General features: G+C 31.0%; 2 protein-coding genes across 2 annotated transcripts; both read right to left on the reverse strand.

Moving 5' to 3' along the window:
• Positions 1 to 843: 843 nt before the first annotated feature.
• On the reverse strand, positions 844 to 12,713 carry NSF (AAA-type ATPase family protein). Its single transcript, XM_068613910.2, has 21 exons — positions 12,282 to 12,713; positions 11,995 to 12,090; positions 11,801 to 11,882; positions 11,653 to 11,703; positions 10,715 to 10,885; positions 9,533 to 9,687; positions 9,340 to 9,448; positions 8,665 to 8,764; positions 8,529 to 8,584; positions 8,080 to 8,145; positions 7,901 to 7,983; positions 6,983 to 7,116; positions 5,467 to 5,677; positions 3,112 to 3,243; positions 2,977 to 3,037; positions 2,822 to 2,881; positions 2,525 to 2,583; positions 2,350 to 2,437; positions 1,800 to 1,922; positions 1,478 to 1,543; positions 844 to 1,265 (listed from the first exon to the last, which is right to left on the reverse strand). The coding sequence occupies exons 1-21, from the start codon at positions 12,467 to 12,469 to the stop codon at positions 1,122 to 1,124; spliced, it is 2,235 nt and encodes a 744-aa protein (XP_068470011.1). The 5' UTR covers positions 12,470 to 12,713; the 3' UTR covers positions 844 to 1,121.
• A 4,811-nt stretch (positions 12,714 to 17,524) lies between these two features.
• LOC137812037 (E3 ubiquitin-protein ligase RMA1H1) lies at positions 17,525 to 19,809 on the reverse strand. The gene is made up of 2 exons (XM_068613912.2): positions 19,670 to 19,809; positions 17,525 to 18,545 (listed from the first exon to the last, which is right to left on the reverse strand). Exon 2 carries the CDS (start codon positions 18,493 to 18,495, stop codon positions 17,773 to 17,775), a length of 723 nt encoding a protein of 240 aa, XP_068470013.2. The 5' UTR covers positions 18,496 to 18,545; positions 19,670 to 19,809; the 3' UTR covers positions 17,525 to 17,772.
• Positions 19,810 to 23,530: the final 3,721 nt, after the last annotated feature.

Genomic DNA, 23,530 nt, shown 5'->3' on the forward strand with positions numbered 1-23,530 from the left:
ATTTTTAAATTATTTTCTTAATATTTATTAATAAAAACACATTTTTAATACTTAAGAGAAAATAATAATAATAATTCATAAAAACTATAGAGTACCTTATAGGAAAGACCATCAATCTCTTATAAAGACAGGCAGTAGTTTAATTTACAAATTTTTTTTTTTGAAAAATAACTAAAAGCCTAAATTTTAGTTATCACAAATATGCTTTTAATCACTATTTCACTTCATTACTCTTGAAAATTATTTGTACCTTTATCGTTTTTACATGTACTTTTATTTTAATTCTTTTATCAAACTAATTTTAGTTAGAAAAATAATTACATTAGATTTCGATTCAAAGTGTCTTTATTAATAATTACATAATAACCAAAGTTATAATAAAAAAAAAACTACTAGTATTTATAATTTGAAAACACTAAACATTACTTGGTCGAATAGAAGGAATAACAGAATTGTTCGATTCAAAATTCCACTAATATAATCTTACCTTTCTGTTTTATTAAAATGGTTATGAAAAGTTTTTTCTCCAGAGTGGATTTATTTTTTCTAATAGCACTCATCCAAGTTAAATCATATCTTGTTTTAGATATGCTTATAAAAAAGAAAGTAAAATGCATCAAGAGAGTAGGTATTTTTATAAGAATAAAAATATCAACGGTAAAATCATATCACGAGACACGCAATGCCTTTAGAGAAAATATGGTTTAACTTCACAAATTACAATTAATTATTCATATAAGACTATCAAAGATTTACTCATGTTCCTCTTTTATTTTTGTAGCTGAAAACGTTCTTCCTCTGATAGTTGATTTCTAAAAATATGCCAAAGAAAGGACCAGGAGATACCTCAATATAAGACTTAGATAATGGTGAATCCTGAATAATGATCATGACAGTTTGAGTACCTCGACTCCAAACAAGTTATAACCCTCAATATCAAAAGACTCTGAAATCCCTACGCCTCAAAAATTACCATCAGCGCAACCAAGCAACACTAATTGGAAAACCTCTGAGCAAATAAATGATAACAAGCCATGTAGGAATGAATTATGAGAAAAAAAATGAGATTTCAGCTCAAGGAGGATGATATGCACTCTAGCTGAGAAAGTGATTAAGACAACTTATAATCTAACAACATCCTGGAGGCAATCATAGAAATGAGAGATATTAATCTTCTCTTTGCCAGAATAGATGGCCTCTGCAGATCCACCTTGCTCCCCTTGCGCTGCCATTTCAATCAACATGTATAGCTTCCTGATAGGCATCTGATAATGGAAATTGACCATAAAATAACAGTCAGAATAAATACCAGTATCATCATGCAATCCATGTTCTTTGCCAACCACTGGTTTCCAGTAGAAAGATCGTACAAATTAAATTAATAATAACCAAACAATTTAATTGTCTTACCAAATCAGGCAAAACTGATACATGACAATTAAACAAATGAAGTACATAAAAGAGTGATTATACGTACATCATTCAATGCCTCTGCAGCAGAATCAATATCTTCATCAGAGAACACATTCAACTGTTCAAGGACCTGTGATTTTAAAAATGAAAAGGAGAAGCTTAACATTTAAGTTGAATGGCAAAGTTTACAAGAGGCACAAATTAAACTGCAGCAAGTGATACAATCACTTAAATTTCATCAGATGAAACAACTTATTTCTTATTAAGATTCAAGAGTACAAAAAGGCATGAAAAATAAAAGTAAACGTTAATGAGACACAAGTCAATAGCATGCAATTAGCCCATGAACCAGATAACACCATTATGTAAAGAACAAATATGCTTACATTCTTTGCATCCTTTGTGTTCAATGTAGGAACGTGGTAAGTAACAGAGAAGGTATCACAAAATCCAATTGAGTCTAAGAAATCCAGTTCACTTGTTGTGCCAACAACCATGAGTTTTTTCCCCTGTCAACATGAGTAGGAAAGCACATTAGCTACAGTAAGATTTATGCAGCATCAAAATTATTTATTACTAACATTTCAAACTTTCCATTGGCGATATTGACCATGTGGAGATGAAGATTGAAAACCAAGTTCTCAGCTATCACAAACAACTTGAATTAATTACTAGCTTCCAGCGGCAAGAGAGAAATTTGACAACAAGGTGATTGTCAATCTTTATATTGCATTAAGGTGTAAAATATTATTATCAAACTTGTTATATGACATTTTGGATATCAAAATTTTGGTTAGCCCACTGGCAAGTAAAGTAGCATGACAGTATATATTCACCCACCCACTGAATCCAGATCTAGTCCTGTCAGTTTTTCTTTTGAACTTCCTAATAGATATGTTTCAGAAAAGAAACTGAAAGAAAAGGATGAACAGAAACCTTTGGAGGAAGCCGTTTGAGCAGAACCAGTAGTGTCTGAGAAATCAAGTTTGAAAAACGAGGACCAATGGCCACATACTCTAATAATCTGGATCAATGAACAAGGAAACAATTAATATTATTCATTCAGGAGGAATTCCTGGAAAGGATGATCAAATAAAATCACAAATCTTACCTCTCAATGTCATCAAGAACTATGACACTCAACGGTGACCTGTATGCATCCTCAAAAACCTATAGGAAAGATTATAAAACAAAAAAACCTTAGACCGTAGAATTTTCATGATACGGTCAACTAGCTAGGGAGATACAGAAAAGACTATTATATCAATGTAGTTGTTTATGAAGGGAAGATAGTAGCAAGTCAAAAGCATTACTTCATAAAGCCTCTCTTGTAAGATCCGTAACAGTCTTCAGAAACTATATAAAACTCAGTAGATTCAAAAGGCTAAACAAATATTAGTTGACAAACCTTAATAATCTGTGCACATTTGGTGCTCTCATGTAGACCAATCATTGTTTCTGCTGAAACCTACTCAATCACAGAAGATGAATTACACGTGGGCAGAATTATAGTAAAATATAATGCAGATTTCTGGAGAGATATTTAAAGGTGAGTGTACATACTATCTTGACATATGGGAAATCGCTGTCAATACCAACAGTAGCTGCTAGTGCAGTTTTACCACTGAGAGAACAAAGTAAGTTAGAAACATTGTATAATAAAGATCAGATTAAGATGAAAAATCATGTATCACTAACCTGCCACGGGATCCTTCCAGGAGACAAGTGACAAGTGGGCTTCCTTTACTCACTTTAACTTGCTCCACAAGTAACATTGATCTTTGATAAATGTGCTTATGTCGATCACCACAGTCCACCATGCCATGGAGTCTATAAATCAAATATCATAAAAAATGTTATCAATAACACAGCAAATTTGTTGGTTTCCACAATACTTCCTGATACACTTAGATTTCAATTATGCCACATTCTTCATAAAATTAAGTACTTGTGGATTTACAAAAATATTTACGAATAACTATCCAAAATGGACCTCACAAAATCTGCATTATTTTACCTAGGGTCTGCTTGAGTAAATAACTAAATTAAGTGCTTAAATTAGTTATTATGGCGTAAGCACTCACATACAAGTTGTTTTCATGGTCGAAGAGCAAATAGGGTTAAAGTGATTTCATTTAAGTTATAAATTGATTTCATTAGCTATCTTGGAGAGCTTATTGAAATAAGTTGAAGTGCATGTTTGATTCCTAGAATTCAATCCGCATTTGTGTAAGACCCATTGAGAGTAGCTTCCACGTGTTTAGTAGATTTGATTCAGAAAAATGAAGGAATGTACATTTATGATATCAATCCAAAGACACTTTAAAACAACTTTTGCACATATCTATAGTTATTTTCGTATGCTCTCCCAAATACTTACATTTTTCAAGGGACGTAGCCTTTTCAATGCTTCACTTTATTTTAGGTGGGCAAGAGGATACATGGCCTTTTTGCTATGATAGTGGAGGAAAAAAAAGGAATCTTATATATAATCATGTAACTGAGTGTTAGTCCTCAGATCAGTTATAAAATATGTTAGCTTCTGCTGTAATTGTTGTTTACGGTTAGATATTGTATCTTTGGCTTTTCTATCAGCCTATTCTAGGATATACACAATAATGGTTATCAAGCAATTAGAATATCTATAATTATTCCTGTATTTTAGTATATAACAATAGACTTCGTCACGTAATCCACGGGTATTTTTCAAGCGAATACTTGGCAGGTAACAAACAGATTTTTTTTAAACGAGACAGATAGCAAATAGCTACTACCCATGCCCGCCCCACCCGTTGTCATCCCTAACCCCAACAAAGATGTTTGATCCACCTCTTCCAAATCCTTTGCAAGTGTGGCACCATTGATTGCATCCTCCTCCTGCTTTGGCAACACCACTTAATGTTCGTAACACTTTTAACTCACCTTTACCTCCAATTCTTAACCTCTTTGGCCCTTCCATCAGAGATTGATTTTCCAAATGCTCTTCGAAATGGTGTCTACTCAACTTGTAATCCTTAAACCCATTATGACACTTTTAGTTATAAATGTGGGTCTCCTTCTCATCATATTATTCTTTTTGCTTTGTCTTTTGCACCCATTCCTAAAAATATAGCTGAAGTTTTAAATCACCTTAGTTGGAAGCAAGCAATGTCTCATGACATTTGTGCACTCTAGAGCGGTGGTACTTGGACCATGTTCCCTTCCCCTATACAAACCCTTGGTTGGTTGTAGACTAGTTTTCACTATTAAAGTTGCCCTCGTGACAACAATTGACCACCTAAAGCCATTTGGTAGCCAAAGGTTATATACGGGTTTTTGGAGTTGCGAGATGTATCTACTTGGTGGTGGTATATGTATGTTGACAGCAATGCTATACCTTGTTACAGGTAGATCACCATGGCATAACAAATTAGAGGAGTGCTTGTGTCATTACTTTCAAATAAAATATCTTGGTAAATCCTGTATTTCTTGGGGATTTAAGTTACACAATCAAAGAGGGATATTATCATCACCTAAAGGAAGATGCAATTTTGGAGGAAAAAAGACAGGTTAATGCTATCAATTGAGTATTGTCACAGTCACATCAAATAGAAGATTTTATCAGAAGACATCATTAATTTTATCAATTCCAACAATCAATTCAAAGATATCTTCACCAAGTCGGGATCCTCAAATTGATATATATGTAACCAGCTTGATGCATGTGATTGATATGCTCTAGCATGAGGGAGTGTTAGATATTTAGAGATACTGTATCCTGCACTTTTAGTCATAGGTCTATTCTAGGATCTACTTAATTCCAGTAATCATGCAATTTGGATATATAAAATTATTCCTAGAGAGTTAGTTAGAATAGGTTTTTCTTTGCAATTCTAGGAAGTAGTCTATTGTAACATGCCACTTGCTCTTCATGTGATGCAGTAGGAAGTATTCAACCTAGACTGCATAAGTTTTATGTAAATTTATAAAATGATGATGACATAAGAGTAAATAAAATGAAAATGCTTAACCTATTTCTAACCAACTTTTCATCCTTGTGACTAAAATTAGTACCTGCATCTTTCAAGATCATCAGTTGAAGCACCAAATGCCGGAATAACTTCATGGAGTGCATTCAGAAAGTCATCCATTGTAACCTTAATGTTCTCTTCATCCACTTGCTTAGTGAGATCATCCAGACTCAATTGTCTATTTAAAGCATATGACACGGCACTTTTCACAACACCTTCAAGTTCTGCACCACTGTAGTTTTTTGTTCGAGCAGCTGCAAAAGACAAGAAAAATAAAACCCAGAATAAACATCCCACGAATTTCATAGTTCAATTCAATCCATATGGATTTGGATAATTTTATTTTTCCAATTTTTGTCAATAAAAGTAATATTGACATTGATATTTGCAAATTTTACATGGCATGACCAATAATGGACTACGAATAATAGCCTTCTCGGTATCTTATGCCAACCTTCAACCATTAATCATATCATGTTACAAACTAAACCCATTAACCAAAAATGTGTTGGTAATTATCATAGAATGGTATTATCACAAAGGACAAGAATGTATTTATGTTTTGTAAATTTCTTATAGAAACTAGATAAAAAAAACTCTGAAGGGAAGGAACTCTCAGATGGAAAAAAAATGAGAAGAGTTTACAGATTCAACAACTGGCACTTTGAGGGTCTACAAACCTCCCACTACAATACTTTTTTTGTCTACCCCTCAAGACCCGAAAACGCACACAGCTTCCCAACACAACAACTATATAACCACTAACAAATTTCTCAGCTACTTGAATTAAATCAATTAGTTGTATTTATTCTTTCATATACCTTCGTAATTGGAGGTCATTTCCAAACAATTTTTTTGCCTCTTGAGAAGATGTTTGTTATACTCCTAAAACCAAAACGCTAATTAGATATAGGAGATTTGGTTCTAAAGTCTTTTTAAGATTAATAATGATTCAATATTATAAAATCAATTCTTGTCTCTAATTCTTTAACTAAAAAACTTATTTTAACAAAGCAAACTATTTAGTCGGTTCGCACTTTGAAAAACATTTCAACAAACTAAGTTTGATATTTAGTAAAAATTAGTAAAAAATCAAATTTTAGACAAACTAGTTTTGATGTTTATGAACAAACACTTTGAGGCATTGATTGTCTCCATGTTTTACTAATCTCACACACAGCTAAATATGTAAAAAGTAAATGGACACCTCGTATTGTTGTCACAATTCACAAATGTGTTGGTTGGTGTTAGTGTTGCGTTCAGCTTGTCCATGTTTAGGTGATTTCAAGACCAATTCAAACAAAATTACATAACTTTACATACTACTCGGAACTAGAGCAAACCTAAACTAGTTTTTAATTTGCCTGACTCCCCTTCAGGTTTCATATGATTAAACTATCAAATAAAAGGGTTTATGGTAAATCATCAATAATATCCTAATAAATAAAAAATTGCTAATGCAAACAAGAAAAGTAAGCAACCTTTTATTACTTTCATTTCATCCAAAAAAGTAAATTTATACATGTGTAAGACAAGACTAGGCATCGCATAACACTTACCAAGCTCTTGAAGGTTCACATCAGGAGCTAGAAAAGAATTCTCTTTCATTTTGTTAGTGTGAATTTGAAGAATTTGCAATCGACCATTCTCATCAGGAAGGCTTATCTCAACCTGCACTTCTAATCTCCCGGGTCTACATTACACAAGTAAATGATAAATGACTAAAAGATAAGAACCACTTCTGCAGATAGCTACTATACAAATCATTACAGGAGTCAAGATTAAGTATTAGAATTTAGCACATGAATAGGCAGGTAGTAGTATTTGTTATTAATGACATAGTAGCTAGAAATAGAACAGAGCTGCTAGGTCAATACAAATGCAAAGTATCATGCCAAGGAAGTAGCAGCCAATGAACATGGGGTTAAAGCAATAGCTTTAACAGCTCAAGTTGTGAGACATTATGGAAATGAAACTGATGCGTGACAATCAACTGCATTATTATTGCTTCTAACCCCATTTTCATGAAAGGGCAGAACCCAAAGGGATTCACTATATTTTGTCAAAGTTTTTTTTTTAAAAAAAGGCAAGTTCATTACTAAATTTGTCAACTCCAACATTTAGTTAGCTGATATACTTATTGAATGTCGTACAAGGCATTAGTTTGACTTTAGTACATATGATATGACACACATCCTTCAACTTGAGGGGGAATGTTAGCTTAGCCTTGAGTGTTTGAATTAATCAGAAGAATAGATAGCGATATTAGCTAATCCTGACCCAAAGTTTATTAGTGCTGATTACACTTAATTTAGGACATTATTCCTCTTCTAATTAATATCATAAATAAATATATACATGTGTAAACTCTCCAAATTCTATAACAAGCAATCAAAGTGAGAGTAGATTGGATCACAGCTATATTTTCCCGGGGAAGTAAATTCAAAGATCATAACATGGGAAGAAGATATAAAGACCTTAAGAGAGCTTCATCAAGCATATCCTTTCTGTTAGTCATTCCAATAAGCAAAACATTATTGAGTGACTCCACACCATCTATCTGTAAACCAAGCAAATAGTCTTAGATTTTCTGATATGACTACTATAGAAACATTATCTCTTCTATCAATAAAAGCATTCAAAACCTTTTACTGACCTTAGTAAGAAGCTGATTTACAATGCTGTCATGAACTCCAGTACCATCCCGAGTTGAACCCCTTGACTGCACAAGACATAAAGAGAAACATAGAGTGATTATAGTACCACGCAATTCAATAACATATAATGCTCATGAAATATGATTACTCAAGAAACTACATGCAGCCCCCAGATTTAAACATTATCATGTTCCCCTTTAATCATACTTGTGCACTTTGTCGTATAAACCAAGATAAACACAAATTTTCTACTAGTTAAGTATATCAAGACAAAATGAATATAAAAACTAATATTGATCCGTGACCACAATCAAGTTAAGTTAAGCTAGAGTATAAAGAGATACCGGTTAAGGCAAACTCAGTTGTTGCCGATTAACTGTAATTGATAAAGTCACAATAGCAATGCAATAGATGATTGATGTTGATCTAGAGTTGAAAAAACTTATACCTTACAAATAGCATCAATTTCATCAAAGATTATAACATGCAAATCACTTTCATCCCCTGGAAAACAGTGAACAATAAAACTGAATTATATGAAAATTTAACTTAAGAAATATACAATGGGTATATATATCCATCACCTCGGGTCCTCTGATCCTGTTCAGCATCAGCAAAAAGGTCTCTCACATTCTTTTCAGTCTCACCAACAAATTTGCTCAAAACTTCAGGGCCATTTACAATCTAGTACAAGTCATAGAAAAGAAAATTTAAGACCACAAAATATAATTACCAACCTACAGAAATCACATTCAGATTATGAAGCTATTCAATTAAATCAATTAGTTAAATATTCTAACACAGGACAAAGTAAAAATGTCAAAAAAATCTAGTAAGTAGAGAAGTAAAAAATGCAGCATGAGAACATTTAATATGTCAGGAGAAAGTTACACCCACCCCAATAAAACTCACAAATTACATCCATAAAAATAGAGAATATTGGAGAACAGGAAGTGAGATTCAAATTCATTACTGTCACTCAAGCCCAGATTCACCATCAATGATAACACATGAAAACAATCATGTTGTATAATTTTAAGAAAAAAGAAGAAAGTAGATGCATAAAGTAACAAACCATGAAAACAAAAGCATGCTCCTAGGCAATTTCTAGCCCACTATCAACAATAATTAGGAGACTGTATAATATTAAATCAAAGAAATTGCAATTATAAGATCTCTATACTGTTGCTGATTGCATACATAATAATTTTGTATGTACTTGTTCAAATTTATCACAAGAATAAGAGTAATTTCCAAACCTTTGGTTCCTTCCCATTCAAAATTTTTCCAATTTGACGTGCCATAAGTGTCTTTCCAGTTCCAGGAGGCCCATAAAGAAGCATGCCCTTTACATGCTTGATTCCTAATCTGAAAGTTCAAAGGCTTTCAACTAAGAACATGATATACTACAAAAACAACACATTAATGAACCGCAGTATATTTAAGTATTACTTAGATGTCACATGAGGAGGGAAAACACGAGAGGCAAAAGCTCTTCGAAATATATCAGCAAATTCTGCACTCAAACCACCAATACCCAGTGACTGAAGGTTAAATTCTTTCTGCTTGAAAATGTTGCTAGTTGCACCCTCCCGTTGATTGACAATCTGCAAAGCACAACATAAACCAGTAAATATAAGGATAATCACAACCAGTAGAGTACAGTTAAGAGTCTTCATACAATATCATTAATTTGCTTAGCAATGTATTGACTATTATCTTACCAGGAGCATATAAAATAATAACCAATATTAAGTAAGGGATTAGTTTTCTAAATGACATACAAAAGATATTACCAAAAATCAGGTCAATACTCAGTATTAACATCAAGATTAGCTGAACATTCAATAAACCCGAATCAGTGAAATCTATGTAACTATACAATGAAAAAATGTTTGCATCTGCGTCGCTTTTTACAAATAAAATTTGTAGATAAGCTGATTCAATAACTTTGTGATGTCAAAACTGCCTGGCTTCTAAATTCATTGCTGTTCTCAGCTTTTTAGGGTGAGGTGTCTATAAAAATGATGCAGACAGACAAGAGTGAGCCTTGATAGGCTTGAGATGTGACCTCATTATGGCAGTTTTCCAACATAATCTCTTTGTACGGCACCACTACAATGCTGATTCTGCATTTTGATTTTGGGAAGCATAGATCTTGATATTTACTCGAGGTTAGAATTTAAGGTACATAATTAGCTTTGTGTGAGTAATTTACATGAAGCGTATTTGAAATATGAGATTTTTGTTCCATCATTGTGATTTACATTTGAAGTTAAAGGTTTGTTAACTTCTTTACTGACCTGTGAACTAGTCAAGCATCAAAGGATATCCAAGTGTATATGATTAGTGAGTATTCAATATCAGCTGTAGTCTTAGTAGTAGGTGATTTCCTACACTGTAACTGCATATCAATTTCTTACGATTTTAGTTACAAGTCACATCAGTAAAGAGTTAGCACTGTAGATAGCTTCCTCAAGACCTTTCTCAAAGTCTTGACACCAGAAATATATACTCTTCACTTATTCTTAGTAATAATAAATATTTCACTTTTGTTTATTTTCTCTAAATATACCAAATCTATTTTGACCAAAACAAGGTATATAAATGTCAAAAGCCAAATGGGAAACTCGCCTTAATTCCACTATCACGTGATGTCTCAAAAACAATGTATGTGTCATCAGAAATCAACCCTCTTTCAAGAGAATTGGACTTTTGTTGGCCTTCAACTGCAGCTTGACTGACAGTAAAGCTATAGTTATTTCCATGGTACTCAAATAACACTTTTTGCCCCGCAGTCATAACCTGCACGAAATAATACAGATTAACAAATTGAACTGGAGTGTAGTACATCAAACAAAGGAATGTTCATGAAAGAGAGAATATATATAGAGGCCCAAGATAAAGAATGTTCCCAAGCTCCCTAAGAATTAGAAAACAATTTGATAAGTTGTGGAAACAGTGTGAGATACGAGAAAGCTTACAACCAGAATAACATGCACGAGATCTCAAACAAAAAGATATAGGCAAGCTGATGGACTTTAGAAAATGTGTCAATTTTCAGCCAACTATACAGATACATAAAGAGTAAATCACAATGAGATAACCCCCTCCTTTTCCTACTACCTCCCCCCCCATCTTCCATCCATAGAAAACTATTCTCCTACAATATAAACGAAACAAGACCCACGCATTACTAATAAAGGAAAGGCTTCGTTATAGTGAACAAATTGAATTTCAAAGTCATTACAAAAATTAAATAAAAATGGGATATTAGTAGCTATGCAAAATAATACAACTATGAATTATATACAGTAACTTTCTGGGAAATGATAAACACGTATTTATGTAAATAATAACAAAAGAAGTCATTCAACAACCAGAAAACATTTTCTTTTCCTTTTTGTTGTCCAATAGTAATCAATCGAGACAATAAGTTTTTGAAATAAAATTCTGCAATTAGTATCATTAACATCTAGCATGCTAATATCAAAAGGTACAAATCAATGATAACTAAAACACCGCCATTATTAACCAAGTTAATGGCGCAAATAACCATGCAAATACCCTACCTGGTTTAAAAATCTCTTCCGAAGTTGCTTAGCCAGTAGAACAGCATCAATCTACAAGACAAAGAAACAGCAACCATTATAATGCCACACCACCCTAATTAAAACAAATTGAAGACAACACAATGAGCACTTTTTCAAATCAACATACCTGCTCACTCTTATTCCCCTTTTTAACAAATTCCAAATCAATGGTCAACAGTGCGAGGTTGAAGTCATCGGGAGGCACAAATCTTAAGCAACAGCGAAAAAAATCAAATCAGAAGAAACAAATAAAAAAGGAAAGTCAATAATCGTCAATACTTAATTACCAATCTGAAAACACACAAATTAAAGCAAACTAACAGGGTCAATTGTACGGAATCACCAGCAGAAACTTTGGCACACCGCCGTTGAATGGAGTTCAACCCAATCTGGCCGTTGCCTATGCTGTCATGAGCAGTATCTCTTAGTTAAGGCCACAAAAGAAATATCAATCCGGTTAATCCACGAAATAACATCCACTATACCGCATTTGCATAATTAATGACAGAAAATTAACAAGTAACCAATTCAACTCTACGCAATCGTGAAACATAATTAAATTTTAAACAAAAATGAATAAAGTGCAATAGATTGCAGAAAAAGGATATGAGAGAGATAGGACGAAGGAATCGGCGATGGTGGCGAGGTAGAGGTTTTTGTGACCGGGAACGGCGAAGTTGCGAAGATCGGAGGGGGAACAGAAGGCGAGGTTGGTGAGAACGAGGTCGGTGGAGGGCGTGTTGGTGACTCTCATCTTGAACGGAGCGGAAGACGATGAGCCAAACAGACTCGCCATTTTTATCTTCACGCGGATCTTGCTCCACTCTTGTTGCACCTGCAGATCACACCGCAATGGGAATGGCGCGGGAGAGCGATGCCACAAACTGCTATATGCTATGAAATGTTATACGAAACGTCCCTCTATTTCTCTTCTTCTTTCTTTGACCTCGCCATAAAAAATAAACTTGCAAGTTAAGCAATGGATTTTCTTACAATTTACTTTCAATACAATTTCTTCTTTTGCCAAATAATCTATGCTTCTGTTCTAAAAATACTACATAAATACCAATAATTGTTTTTTGTTGTGGACACTTTTATATAATTTTATTACTATTTCACAAATGTTGACACGTTGAGCGTATATTTATACTTGCACTAACATTTTTTACTGTACATACTCCTTTTTTACAGTTTTACTTTTATTGACAATTTTTCTCACTTATAGCTACTACAGCAAAGGCTATTTTAATTATAATAACCATTTTTTATAAAAAATGTGAATATATTTACATATTTATTTATCTATTCATTAATTTATATCTTTGGATGAAAAAGATAATTTTAACTGTGTTTAGTGTCTTTTTTTAGTTATATTGTTTTATTTTTTAATTTAATAAATATAATTTCATTATTTTAAACGTATTGTTTTAGTGTCTAAATTATTTTAAATTAATTTAGACACATTAATATCTTTGCAGGCTAATGTAGATAAATGGATGATTATGTCCGATATGGGATACATGATTGCTAATAGATACAATATTTTTTTAATGTGTTTATCATTGAAGTAAAATATCACAACATTCCTATTATGAAGTAAGTCTCTCACGAATGTCAATCTGCATTGAGTCATATGTATAGGATATGTGCACAATTCACATTTTATTTAAGTATTTTCTTATGTGTGCGGTCATGTTTCATATTCGTATTCAGAGCTACTTATCAATTACATCATACATTGAAAACTGATGGAAGTGAAATTGTACAATGATTCTCTCATACCAACTATAAACATATTGTGGTTTACATACTTTTATACAAATACTAGATTATAATCTCTATGTTATGTTAGTACAATGCAAATGTTTGCCCAAATATAAAAAATTACACAAACACGTGTGTTAGCTTTGCGGATACATATTATTTATTTTATTTTTTAATATGACTTTATTTATGAAGATGATTAATTTTAGTAGATACATACCTATTTAATTTCATTATTCACAAGTTTTTTTTAAAAAAATATATGTATAATTCAAAATGCATTATTCATATTCTAAATTCTAGAACCATATTTCTGAATTATTTTTTTTAAATATCGAATCAATACATATTGGTTTTACATTCCAAAAGATATTTTCCGAATCCGAAAATACATATGTGCAATCTATAATCTATTTTTTCAGTGACAAATTTATCATTTCACTCCTTCATGTAGGTGTTGGTTTAAAAACATAAGGGTGCAGAATGCAATGTCCAAAAACTTAGATGGTAACCAAGAGCCAACTTGGAGGAAGCCCAAAAGAAACGAATATCAAAAAGGCAGGGGTGCAGGAAGAAACTACCGTCTTCATAGCGCATCATCCACTGACCCAACTTAGACTAAAAGTTGATTAGGATCAATTTAGGTTTTGAAATTAGACTTGACGCATTTTTTAAAATTGGTTTATGTTAGGCTTTGAAGTGTCCCACCTTGTTTAACGTCTGGGATTCTTTTAAAATAACAGTTTTAAACAATCGTGTATTAACAAAAAACTTTTATTTTTGGTTTATATAGCAAATACTATAAATATAATAATATATCAGTATGTACAGGAAATATACTTTAATTTAAGTTATACATATATTTTATTCTATAATTCAACTGTAAATATAACGTTAATATTCACATATTATGTTAAAACCTTTCACTGATTCAATCTACTTCCTTAAATTGAAATAAAACGACGCAATAAAAAACTTATGAAAGTTCTGCATTATCAATTAGATTTATACAACTTTTACAAAGTATTGGGCACTTCAAGTACAATATACGCAAACATACACTAAAATTTGATAATATAAAGATAGTTTGAATTAATTTGACAAATACCTAGTTATATATATACACGTAAATGGGCCACGAAGTTATAAACATTTTGTCTTTAAGATAAACACTATCCTAAAATAATAATATTTGTCTTAAATTAATATTATATCTTATCCTAACCTAAATATAGTCCCAAATCAAACTAAGCAATTGTTCTATACATTGACCTAGTAGAAGGTGAAGAAAAACAATTAGGAAAAGGAGAGTTGATTTAATAGTATCAAAATACCTCAAAAGTCAAATTTGCTCAATAACTCCAATTAGTGTGAAGGCTAACCAATTAAGACCAAAGAGTCACTTAGAAGGTAAATGGAATGGTGACTAAGTGTGTTCAAATAGTAGTTATTCTTTAGCTATCACGCGTTTAGTGTGGGAGGGGATAATTTCTCATGTTAGTTAAGATATTTTTTTTAAACCAATAAGATTTTTTTAAAAAAAATTATTTTCTTATATAGGTTGGAACTATTTTTTAAAAATATCAGCTAATTTTTTAAGGAAAAACTTGTAGTGGTTATTTTTATATTTAATATTTTCATATATTAGTGATTATCAAAATAATTTATTCAAATAAAAATTTAAAATTTAATATATTAAAAAAAATCTAATATATTGAGATCTCTTCATTTATTTGTTTTTAAAAAGTCCAAAGTATCACCATCAAACATCATTTTACATGAGAAAACTATGTGTTTGACCTACTGTACTCATTCAAGGGTTTGCATTTATTTCCACTTTAATTTTTCAAATATTAAAGCCAACTACATGCATCTAAACAGTAAAAATATGGCTGGTGAGTAAAGAACATGTCTAGTAAACATTCCATGCAAATTGTAAATGAAATTTTCCATAAAATCATTTTATGTGTTTAATAAGTTAAATTTTTTCTAATTAATTTTATCCTATTTTAATAAGTTATTTATATACGTCTTAAAATAATTTATCTAAATGCATTTTATATTTTACTATTTGATCTCTTAAAATAATAATAGAAAACCATAATATTTGAATATTTTATAACTATGACTTTTTGGAATTTTATGTTTATTTGTACACTGTTTTATTATTGCTTAGTGTTATACTTGTTAATTATTATTTTAATTATTCAATTATTTTATTTTAATGTTGAATCCAATTTTGTTTAAGTGACTGAATTTGGTCATTCTGTTAAATTGGTCTTGACGTCGTTAAGAGAGTGATGAGTTCATACATACACATGTACACGTGAAAGAAGATTTCAAACAATTATATAGTGTAACATGAATTTGTGACATGTTTGTCCCTTTTCCGTAGGTCATCTTCTTCCTCTTTTTTCATTGTATTCTTATTTATCTTCTCTCAAATTTAGGTGTGGCACAATGCAAATCATATATTTGACAAACACTTATATTAATATAATAATATTTTAAATTAAAAAAAAAATCAATTTATTGAAATATGAAAGGTAGGTTTTCACTATTTATAGTGTCATCACCCCATTAATCCTACCATATAACTCTAAATCAAACATAACAACAAGAATAAATAATCAAGAAGTAACATTCACCTTACAGACTCAATTAAAAAAAAAAAATCACACTGCACAGACCAACAATAAAACCATAAGCGCAATCACAACTATGTTAATACCAATAAATTGTATAAATTCAATATCAAAATTTTGCAAACGTTCAACTAAGAAAAAATCCACTATGCTCATGTCTTCAATTTTCAGAAGAATAATATATTTTTCCAACCGAGCAAGTAACTAAAAACGTCACATATTATCCACCTCAACTTAAATAAAATATTGTATATGTGTTACATCTCATTTTATTATTAGTCAGAGTAACAACGTTAATAAAAGAGAGCGAATTCAGTTACTTAAACAAAATTAGAGATTAGATTTAGTAAAAAAAAAACCTGATATATTGAATATTTATGAAAAAATTGAAATAAAAAATGGTATTAAACAAAAAAAAAATATATATAAATTTAGAATTACTAAAAATATATAATTATCTAGTATTACAATTTGATTCAACAATTAATTATGTTCTTATTTATTATGCTGCCACTTTCAATTTAATCTAAATTTTCAGCTTTTAGCTCAGTTTAGCACTGCTGCTGACCAAATTTAGTAATTCTATTTATTTGGGATTAATTAGAAAAAGTGCTACCAACTGACCAAAGTTAAGATATTGAAAATTAAATATGTAGAGCCCAAAAGGGCCACCAACATCATCAGAGAAAAGAAAGCTGGAATAGAATCTAGATTCGTCGTTATGTACCTTCTTTTCCCAGAAAACACAACTCAGTTAGACATGAATTTTGGAGGTTTATTGGTTGATAATGCTGGACCATGGACAACTCATTGCTTCACCACACAAATCTTATCCATTACAATTATCAATGTTTCATGTCCTCGGTTGATTGGGTGATAATATTATGACTTGTCTATTTTTTAAAAGAAAATTTATTATTTAATTAAAACAAGTACATTTTTGTTTTTTTATATATTTTTTCCTAGTGTCTTTATTTTAAAAATAAGTAATTTTATGTTTATTTAAATAAATACATTTTAACTGTTTCAATTATTTTAAAATTTATTCTTTTAAAGACACGTATTTTAAATGTAAAGAAACTCGTCCATTGAAATATATATAGGTAAATTATTCAAACAGATTCACCACTAAGTGTAAGCCTTGTTAAAACTCTTCCATTCTTGATTTGGTGAGAGTTGAAAAATTGTTCCTCCTCTTCTAAGCACCTAATATTTTCAGAGAGAAAATAACTATCACTCCATCTGAGATCAAGGTTTGAAAAAACTGTTTTAACTGCGACTACTACAGTAATATAACCATAATTGCTACCGCATTTATCCGCATATCAAATTTCACAACAAAACAACGACAATAATGTAACTAGCATGAGACATCTTGGTCGGATTGAAATGTTCTCTTTAATCAATAAGTGCTCAGAACTTTGAACTAGACACGTGAAAACTGTATATAGGCACCAATTTTTTTAAAACTGCAGTATGAAATAGAATTGAGTACAATACAATACTTCTCAACAGTCATGTACCATGGCTTTCCTTAAAATGGAGCTCTAATATACTGTAGTAAATGTTGAACAACACCGGTTCTTTTAAGCTAAATTACAAGTACTCAATCTATCTCGTTCTTGAGTTTGAACCCGTTCTTCTTTACAAATTATACAACGGGGAATTACAGAACAGTCCAATTACTTGCTTAGAAGACGATGAGACATAGAAGGAAGCAACAGAAGAGAAAAATTGAAATTCTATTCAGTGATTTGTTTACCTGCATCTCTTGCCTTCTCAACCTGAGGCTGTTACTTCCTGCCAGGTGATAAGAATTTGGGTAAGTGTATACATTTTCTGAGTTGCCAAAGACTCGGGTATAAAACATCTCTCCAAACATCCCAACCACGAGGTGGGGGAACCCCGGTGCCATTGCACCAGGACTGAGAAGCATTTGTGATGATGATTCATCCTCTTCTTGGTATAAAGGAGGGTTGGAATGCTGACTCTGATGAGGATTACGATATGGAAGTTGCTGACCACTTTGAGATGATGTTGGCACGAGAGATTGAGTACCCAAAGCAGGTGGTCTTGGTGGAATGAAAACACCTCTATAGGAAGCCTTCACATCACGGTCACTATGAGCTATGGCCTGGCCACGGCCATAGAGAGGAACCATTGTGGTGTGGCATATATCTTCCTTGCAAACAGGGCATTGTGGGTGCTCATCAGGTGCAAGAGAAGCACTTTGGACATGGAGCCACTTGTAGATGCAAGGCCAGCAGTATAGGTGACCACAGAGGGTAACAATTGGTTCATGTGCAAAATCTAAGCAGATATTGCAATCAAAACACCCATCAAAATTTTCTGTCACAGTCACGGGGCTTGGGATGGTTTTCCATTGCTGCGAAACGCAGTGCTCAAAGGCCATTAATGAACCCTTCTCGGAACTCTGGTTGCCAGTCCTTATCTAGCCCTGACCTGAGTGCACAAGAGATCAATCCATCACCAAACCGATTTAGTACACAGATTTAAAGAAATGGTGAAGGATCACTTACTGATATAGATCGTGTTGAAAACATCGTGATAACTTAGAAGTTACTCTTTACCATGGTGAAAATGATAGGATATTGCGATCTTTAGATTTTAAAAATCTAAATACATTAACTTTTTATTTAATTTTTTTTGTTGTTCGAGTATTTTTCAAATTTATGAACTTTTACTGTTACATAAAACAAAATTCATGAATCGAAAAATAAAAAAACCACAATCACAGTTTCACCAAAGTAAATAGATAAAAACATATCTTCTCTCTTTTTTGTAACTCACACTAGCCACCCTAATTTTCTTTCCATTTCTCTCTCTTTTTTTGGTATTACTTATTACCTATCGATTTTGTTTCCTCTGTAATCACCCCAATCCATCTCAGAGTAGGTGGACGTTAATCAGCACTTAAGAGCAAACAAGAGGGAATTAAATTAAAGTACAAAATAGAGATTGCGTATGCCTGTTGCCTAATAAAGCATGAGAGAGAGAAAAAAACATGAAAAGAGCATATACAGAGAGGATCATATCACATCAACTATTGAGTATCAGTCAGAAATCAAACGTAATTGATTATCCATGAAGGGCACAAATAAAACCAGATCCCAAATTACCCTATACAGAACTGAAAAACAAAGCAGAGTCGTCCAGAGAGAGGAAGAGAGTAAAAGGGGTATAAAAAAAGATCATATTTGTACATAACCCTTTATGGCACGGGAAAGTCAGTGTCAGAATTCCACACAAAAAACAGAATAAGGTGAAAATCTAATTTGAAGACTAATTCACATGGCATCAGCATTCGTAAATCAAGTATCAAATAACAAGATGCTGTTTGGGAGAGATGGCGTTCAAGAGTAATGAAGTGAAGGTGCCCAGCGAGGGAATTGTTCTTGCGATCGATCCATCCATCATGTAAACAATAAAAACAGAAAACAGATCGAAGAAATTGCAAAAGCGCACACATATCGAGAGCAATTGGAACATGATCCATAAAGCATGAATGAACGAGTTTTGAAAAAATAATTAGACACAAAAGAAAAATGTAAGATCTAAAGACATACCCAGAGAGAACGAGAGAGAGAGAGAGAGAGAGAAGAAATGGTAAGTTGAGGAAGCAGAGGAAGTTGAATGGTTGGAGGTGAGAACAGAGCGTAGGTTCTTAAAAGCGTAGAAAGGAGAGGGAAGCGGCGAAGTGCGTTTATGAAGGAGAATTGATGGCGTGAGTTTTCCTTGCTGCCTTATTTCTATCTTTCTTTTTTTCACTCCCATTGTCACACTACAGAGGATAACACTATCAATCATTCATACGTGTATAATTTTATTATTTAATTGGATTTTTCAATCTTTTTATAATTATCGTACAAAAATTATATTAAAAGAACATGTAAATTATCCAAGTTAAACTTTAGTTTGATTGTGTTGAAATAAATCCGATATTTATATCGGGTTTCTAAAATACGGTAACTTGTTTTAGATGTTATTATTTTGATGAGTTGAAAAAATAAGGAGAATATAAATAGTGTATTATCATCTACTGAATCTGATCTATAATGGTAGAAAAATGTTTTATTAACACTTTCTGTCGCTAATACAAATTTGACACTGTTTGTGTAATATTAATTAATATTGTAGATGTGATATTTGGTGAGGATGTGACACGGATTCTATATTATAATATATGACCCCGTAACACACGTAAAACCGTGTGTCTGTAAGTGGTTATTTATGTGACGCACGCAAAACTGGTTACCTATGTGATGTCTATGACCCACCCACTCTTTATGAAAAAAAATTCAATTTTTTTTAATATGAATCATATATTACATCGGTTAGATGACTTAACCGATGTAATATGAGTCATTTTGAGTAAAAAAAAATATTACACCCAGTTGTTTATGAGAATCGATGTAATATATTCTTTTTTACCCTATTTTGAAGATCGCGTTTCTCATTCGCGCGCAATCTCACTCTGTCACGTCATTGTCACGTCTGCAGCGTCAAATGTGTGTCATGTGCAGAAGGTGTCAACATATCGAGACTCATAATGGTATTGTCCTTAAAAAAATGTTTTGGTAAATTGACTAAAAGAGTAAAAATTATATAAGTTGTTCTTGACATCGACTCATAATTAATGTGAGACTATATTAGCGATACCGAGACAATATATTAGATATCCATAAATGTCTAATTAGAAAAATTTCATCTATGATTTTTCTTTAATAGAGGTTAAGTAAACTTTTTTTAAGATAAGAAAAAAGGTATGATTAAGTTAATGTAATTAACTTAAGAATGGAAACCTTTCTAATCCCATACAAATAAATAATAAAATATTTATTATTGTCATCAATATTTCTAGTTTTGAGATAAAAGAATAATGTTAACATCTTTATAAATTTAATATAGACTATTCAGTTATAAATTAATACATTATGAATATTTGGAATGTTTTTTAAAGATACATATTCCAACAAGTCATTTCACTACTTAGGTTTAGAGTAATTTGTTTCACATTGAACCTAATAGTATCACAAAACCTAAATATGAACAGAAGTTATTATTATAGATTAAATGTTATTTATAAAGCTCACATGTTGAACAAGACTTTATGAATATTAATTTTACATAAATAGACATTGGAGATATGGATAACAATGGGTAATTGTAATTCTTATCTGTTACCCATCCCGTTTAAAACAATCTATCTCAACACCCATTCTGTTACTTAGGACGAAAAACACTTACAATTTTTTTACATTCGTGGGTATCCATAGATATCAACGAATATTTTTTAAAATTTTAAATAAAATTATTTAAAAACAATTCTTTAAACTATGAACTCTCATATAAAAATATAATTTTAATGTATAATTTAAATGAAATTACACAATAAAATATAGTGCAAAAAAATATTCTTTTTTAAAAAAATAATTTAAATAAGTTGCACAATAGAGTATTAATTTTTAAAAATTATTCTTTTTAAAAAAACTTTAGTTTTATATGTATAAATGAAAAAAATATAAGTATATAAAATCAAATTCTAAACAATTCTTAAATAATTAATATTTTTTTTCTTAATAGATTTTATTTTGATTACTTAATTTTTTTAAAATATCTAAATAAGATTTTCCAACAATAATTAACGAATAGTGGGTAATTGAAATACATGTACCATTACTCACGTATTCCCATTTAAGATATCTATTTAGTATTTATTATGATTTTTATATGTAAATAGAGGTCTAACTATTATTTGTAGTTACTTTTTATCATGTTTAAGAAATAACAATGGAATTTCAAGATGTTTCGTTAAATATAATTCCACATATAATAAGATATATTATAATGGTTTTGTGTGAAAATCATGTTATTTTGTCATTTCCAAATCCATTAAAAAGATTGTGAATATTAGAAATTGGTTTATATAAAAAAGAATGTTAGTTAACAAAGAATAGGTGAGTAATGGTACATGTATTTCAATTACATTTGTAAGTTGAATTGTTATGTTAATACCTTATACTATTCCCTTTTAAACTATAAGAATAAGCTAAAGGGTTATCAAGATGTTAATGTTAATATATCTTTTAATTTGAATATGTTTATTAGTAATTGTGTATGAGTCTACCAAGGTTTCAAACTTTGATTCCACATAAATCTTATATATTTAAGTGAAACTCTACAATATACATATACTTCGTAATAGAGTTCGTCTGTACCAAGTCAATCTGTATATGAATTTTGACTTGCACCCAATTTAGGATAAATCGTCTTTGAATTGGTCTATGTCCTAACAATGTTTTTCTAAATATACTAATCACCATTATTCGCTTTTGCATTTAAAATATTTTTGTCAAATAAATAATTTTTTTCATTAGGACTTGAACTTGAAGTAATAGGCAAGTTTTAAAAAAAGCATTAGATAGTCAAATTCTTAGAGTCATGAGACTTTATAGCAAAACGTTAGATCATCGAACAAATAAAAATTTCACAAAACAACACAATAGTTCTACAACTTTTTTGCTACTTCGTTCTCCTTCAAGAAACTCCTAAAGGATTCCATTAATCAAAACTTTAGTTACAAAGTGAGTACACCAATAACTCATGGTTATTTTTTTCAATTTTCCCATGAGATTAAGAATTTTAGTACTCTTAATTGTATACAATAAATGAATGTTAACTCTAACAAAAATTATATAAAACAAAAGTTTTCTCCACAAAGTGGAAAACATAAGGCTTACCATTCTCTCACTAAATAAAATATTATAAAGAAGGCTTTTAGTAATATAACTAGAAATAATGTTGTAGTCTCATATTTTGATCTTTAAGCTCCTTGATTTTTATATTGATATTCATGAATATGTTTGTTGCTCGTGTAATCTTCAAAGGTAAAATCTCCATCTGTTTAATAACATTTCCATTTGACTATTTGCATAGAGATTGTGTTGCTCGTGATAAACGTCCAAGAATGGATGATTTCACTTCTTTATAGAACTTTAAGTTGAAAAAAAAAAAACTATAAAAAAATATATTTGATAAATATATTCCTTGAACTGTGATTATGTTAATTTATAGTAATTGAATCTTAGCAAATATTCACATAATAAACTTATGGTTATAACTAAATTATATGTTTTGATTGTCTTTAATCAAATCAAATGACAATTTGTCTTGCTCATTATATGAATCCCTAAGAAATTCTATTGCATATAACCTATAACTTGTTTTATAGAACATACATTATAATGACTCAAAAATAAATTCAAAACTTTTCAATTGAGAGATAGTAGTACTATATCATCCCAATCTTAACAAAACTCATAATTTTTAAATAATATTTTTTGCTCAAACATATTTAACACCTAACCTACTAACATGAATTTTATTACTTCTTTCCAACTTACAAAAATTCAGCTTCTAGTACTAAT

This window comes from Phaseolus vulgaris, chromosome 2 (genome assembly GCF_051622355.1).
Source record: "Phaseolus vulgaris cultivar YP4 chromosome 2, ASM5162235v1, whole genome shotgun sequence".
Lineage (NCBI taxonomy): Eukaryota > Viridiplantae > Streptophyta > Magnoliopsida > Fabales > Fabaceae > Phaseolus > Phaseolus vulgaris.

What these genes read in the sequence shown, in the direction of transcription:
- NSF (XM_068613910.2), bottom strand. Translation starts at nt 12,469, where the DNA reads ATGGCGAGTCTGTTTGGCTCATCGTCTTCCGCTCCGTTCAAGATGAGA. An exon ending in CCTCCTCATGTGACATCTAA is followed by an intron (nt 9,449 to 9,532) that starts GTAATACTTAAA and finishes TTGAACTTTCAG; the next exon opens with ATTAGGAATCAAGCATGTAA. An exon ending in GATGATCTTGAAAGATGCAG is followed by an intron (nt 3,244 to 5,466) that starts GTACTAATTTTA and finishes TTTGATTTATAG; the next exon opens with ACTCCATGGCATGGTGGACT.
- LOC137812037 (XM_068613912.2), bottom strand. Translation starts at nt 18,495, where the DNA reads ATGGCCTTTGAGCACTGCGTTTCGCAGCAATGGAAAACCATCCCAAGC.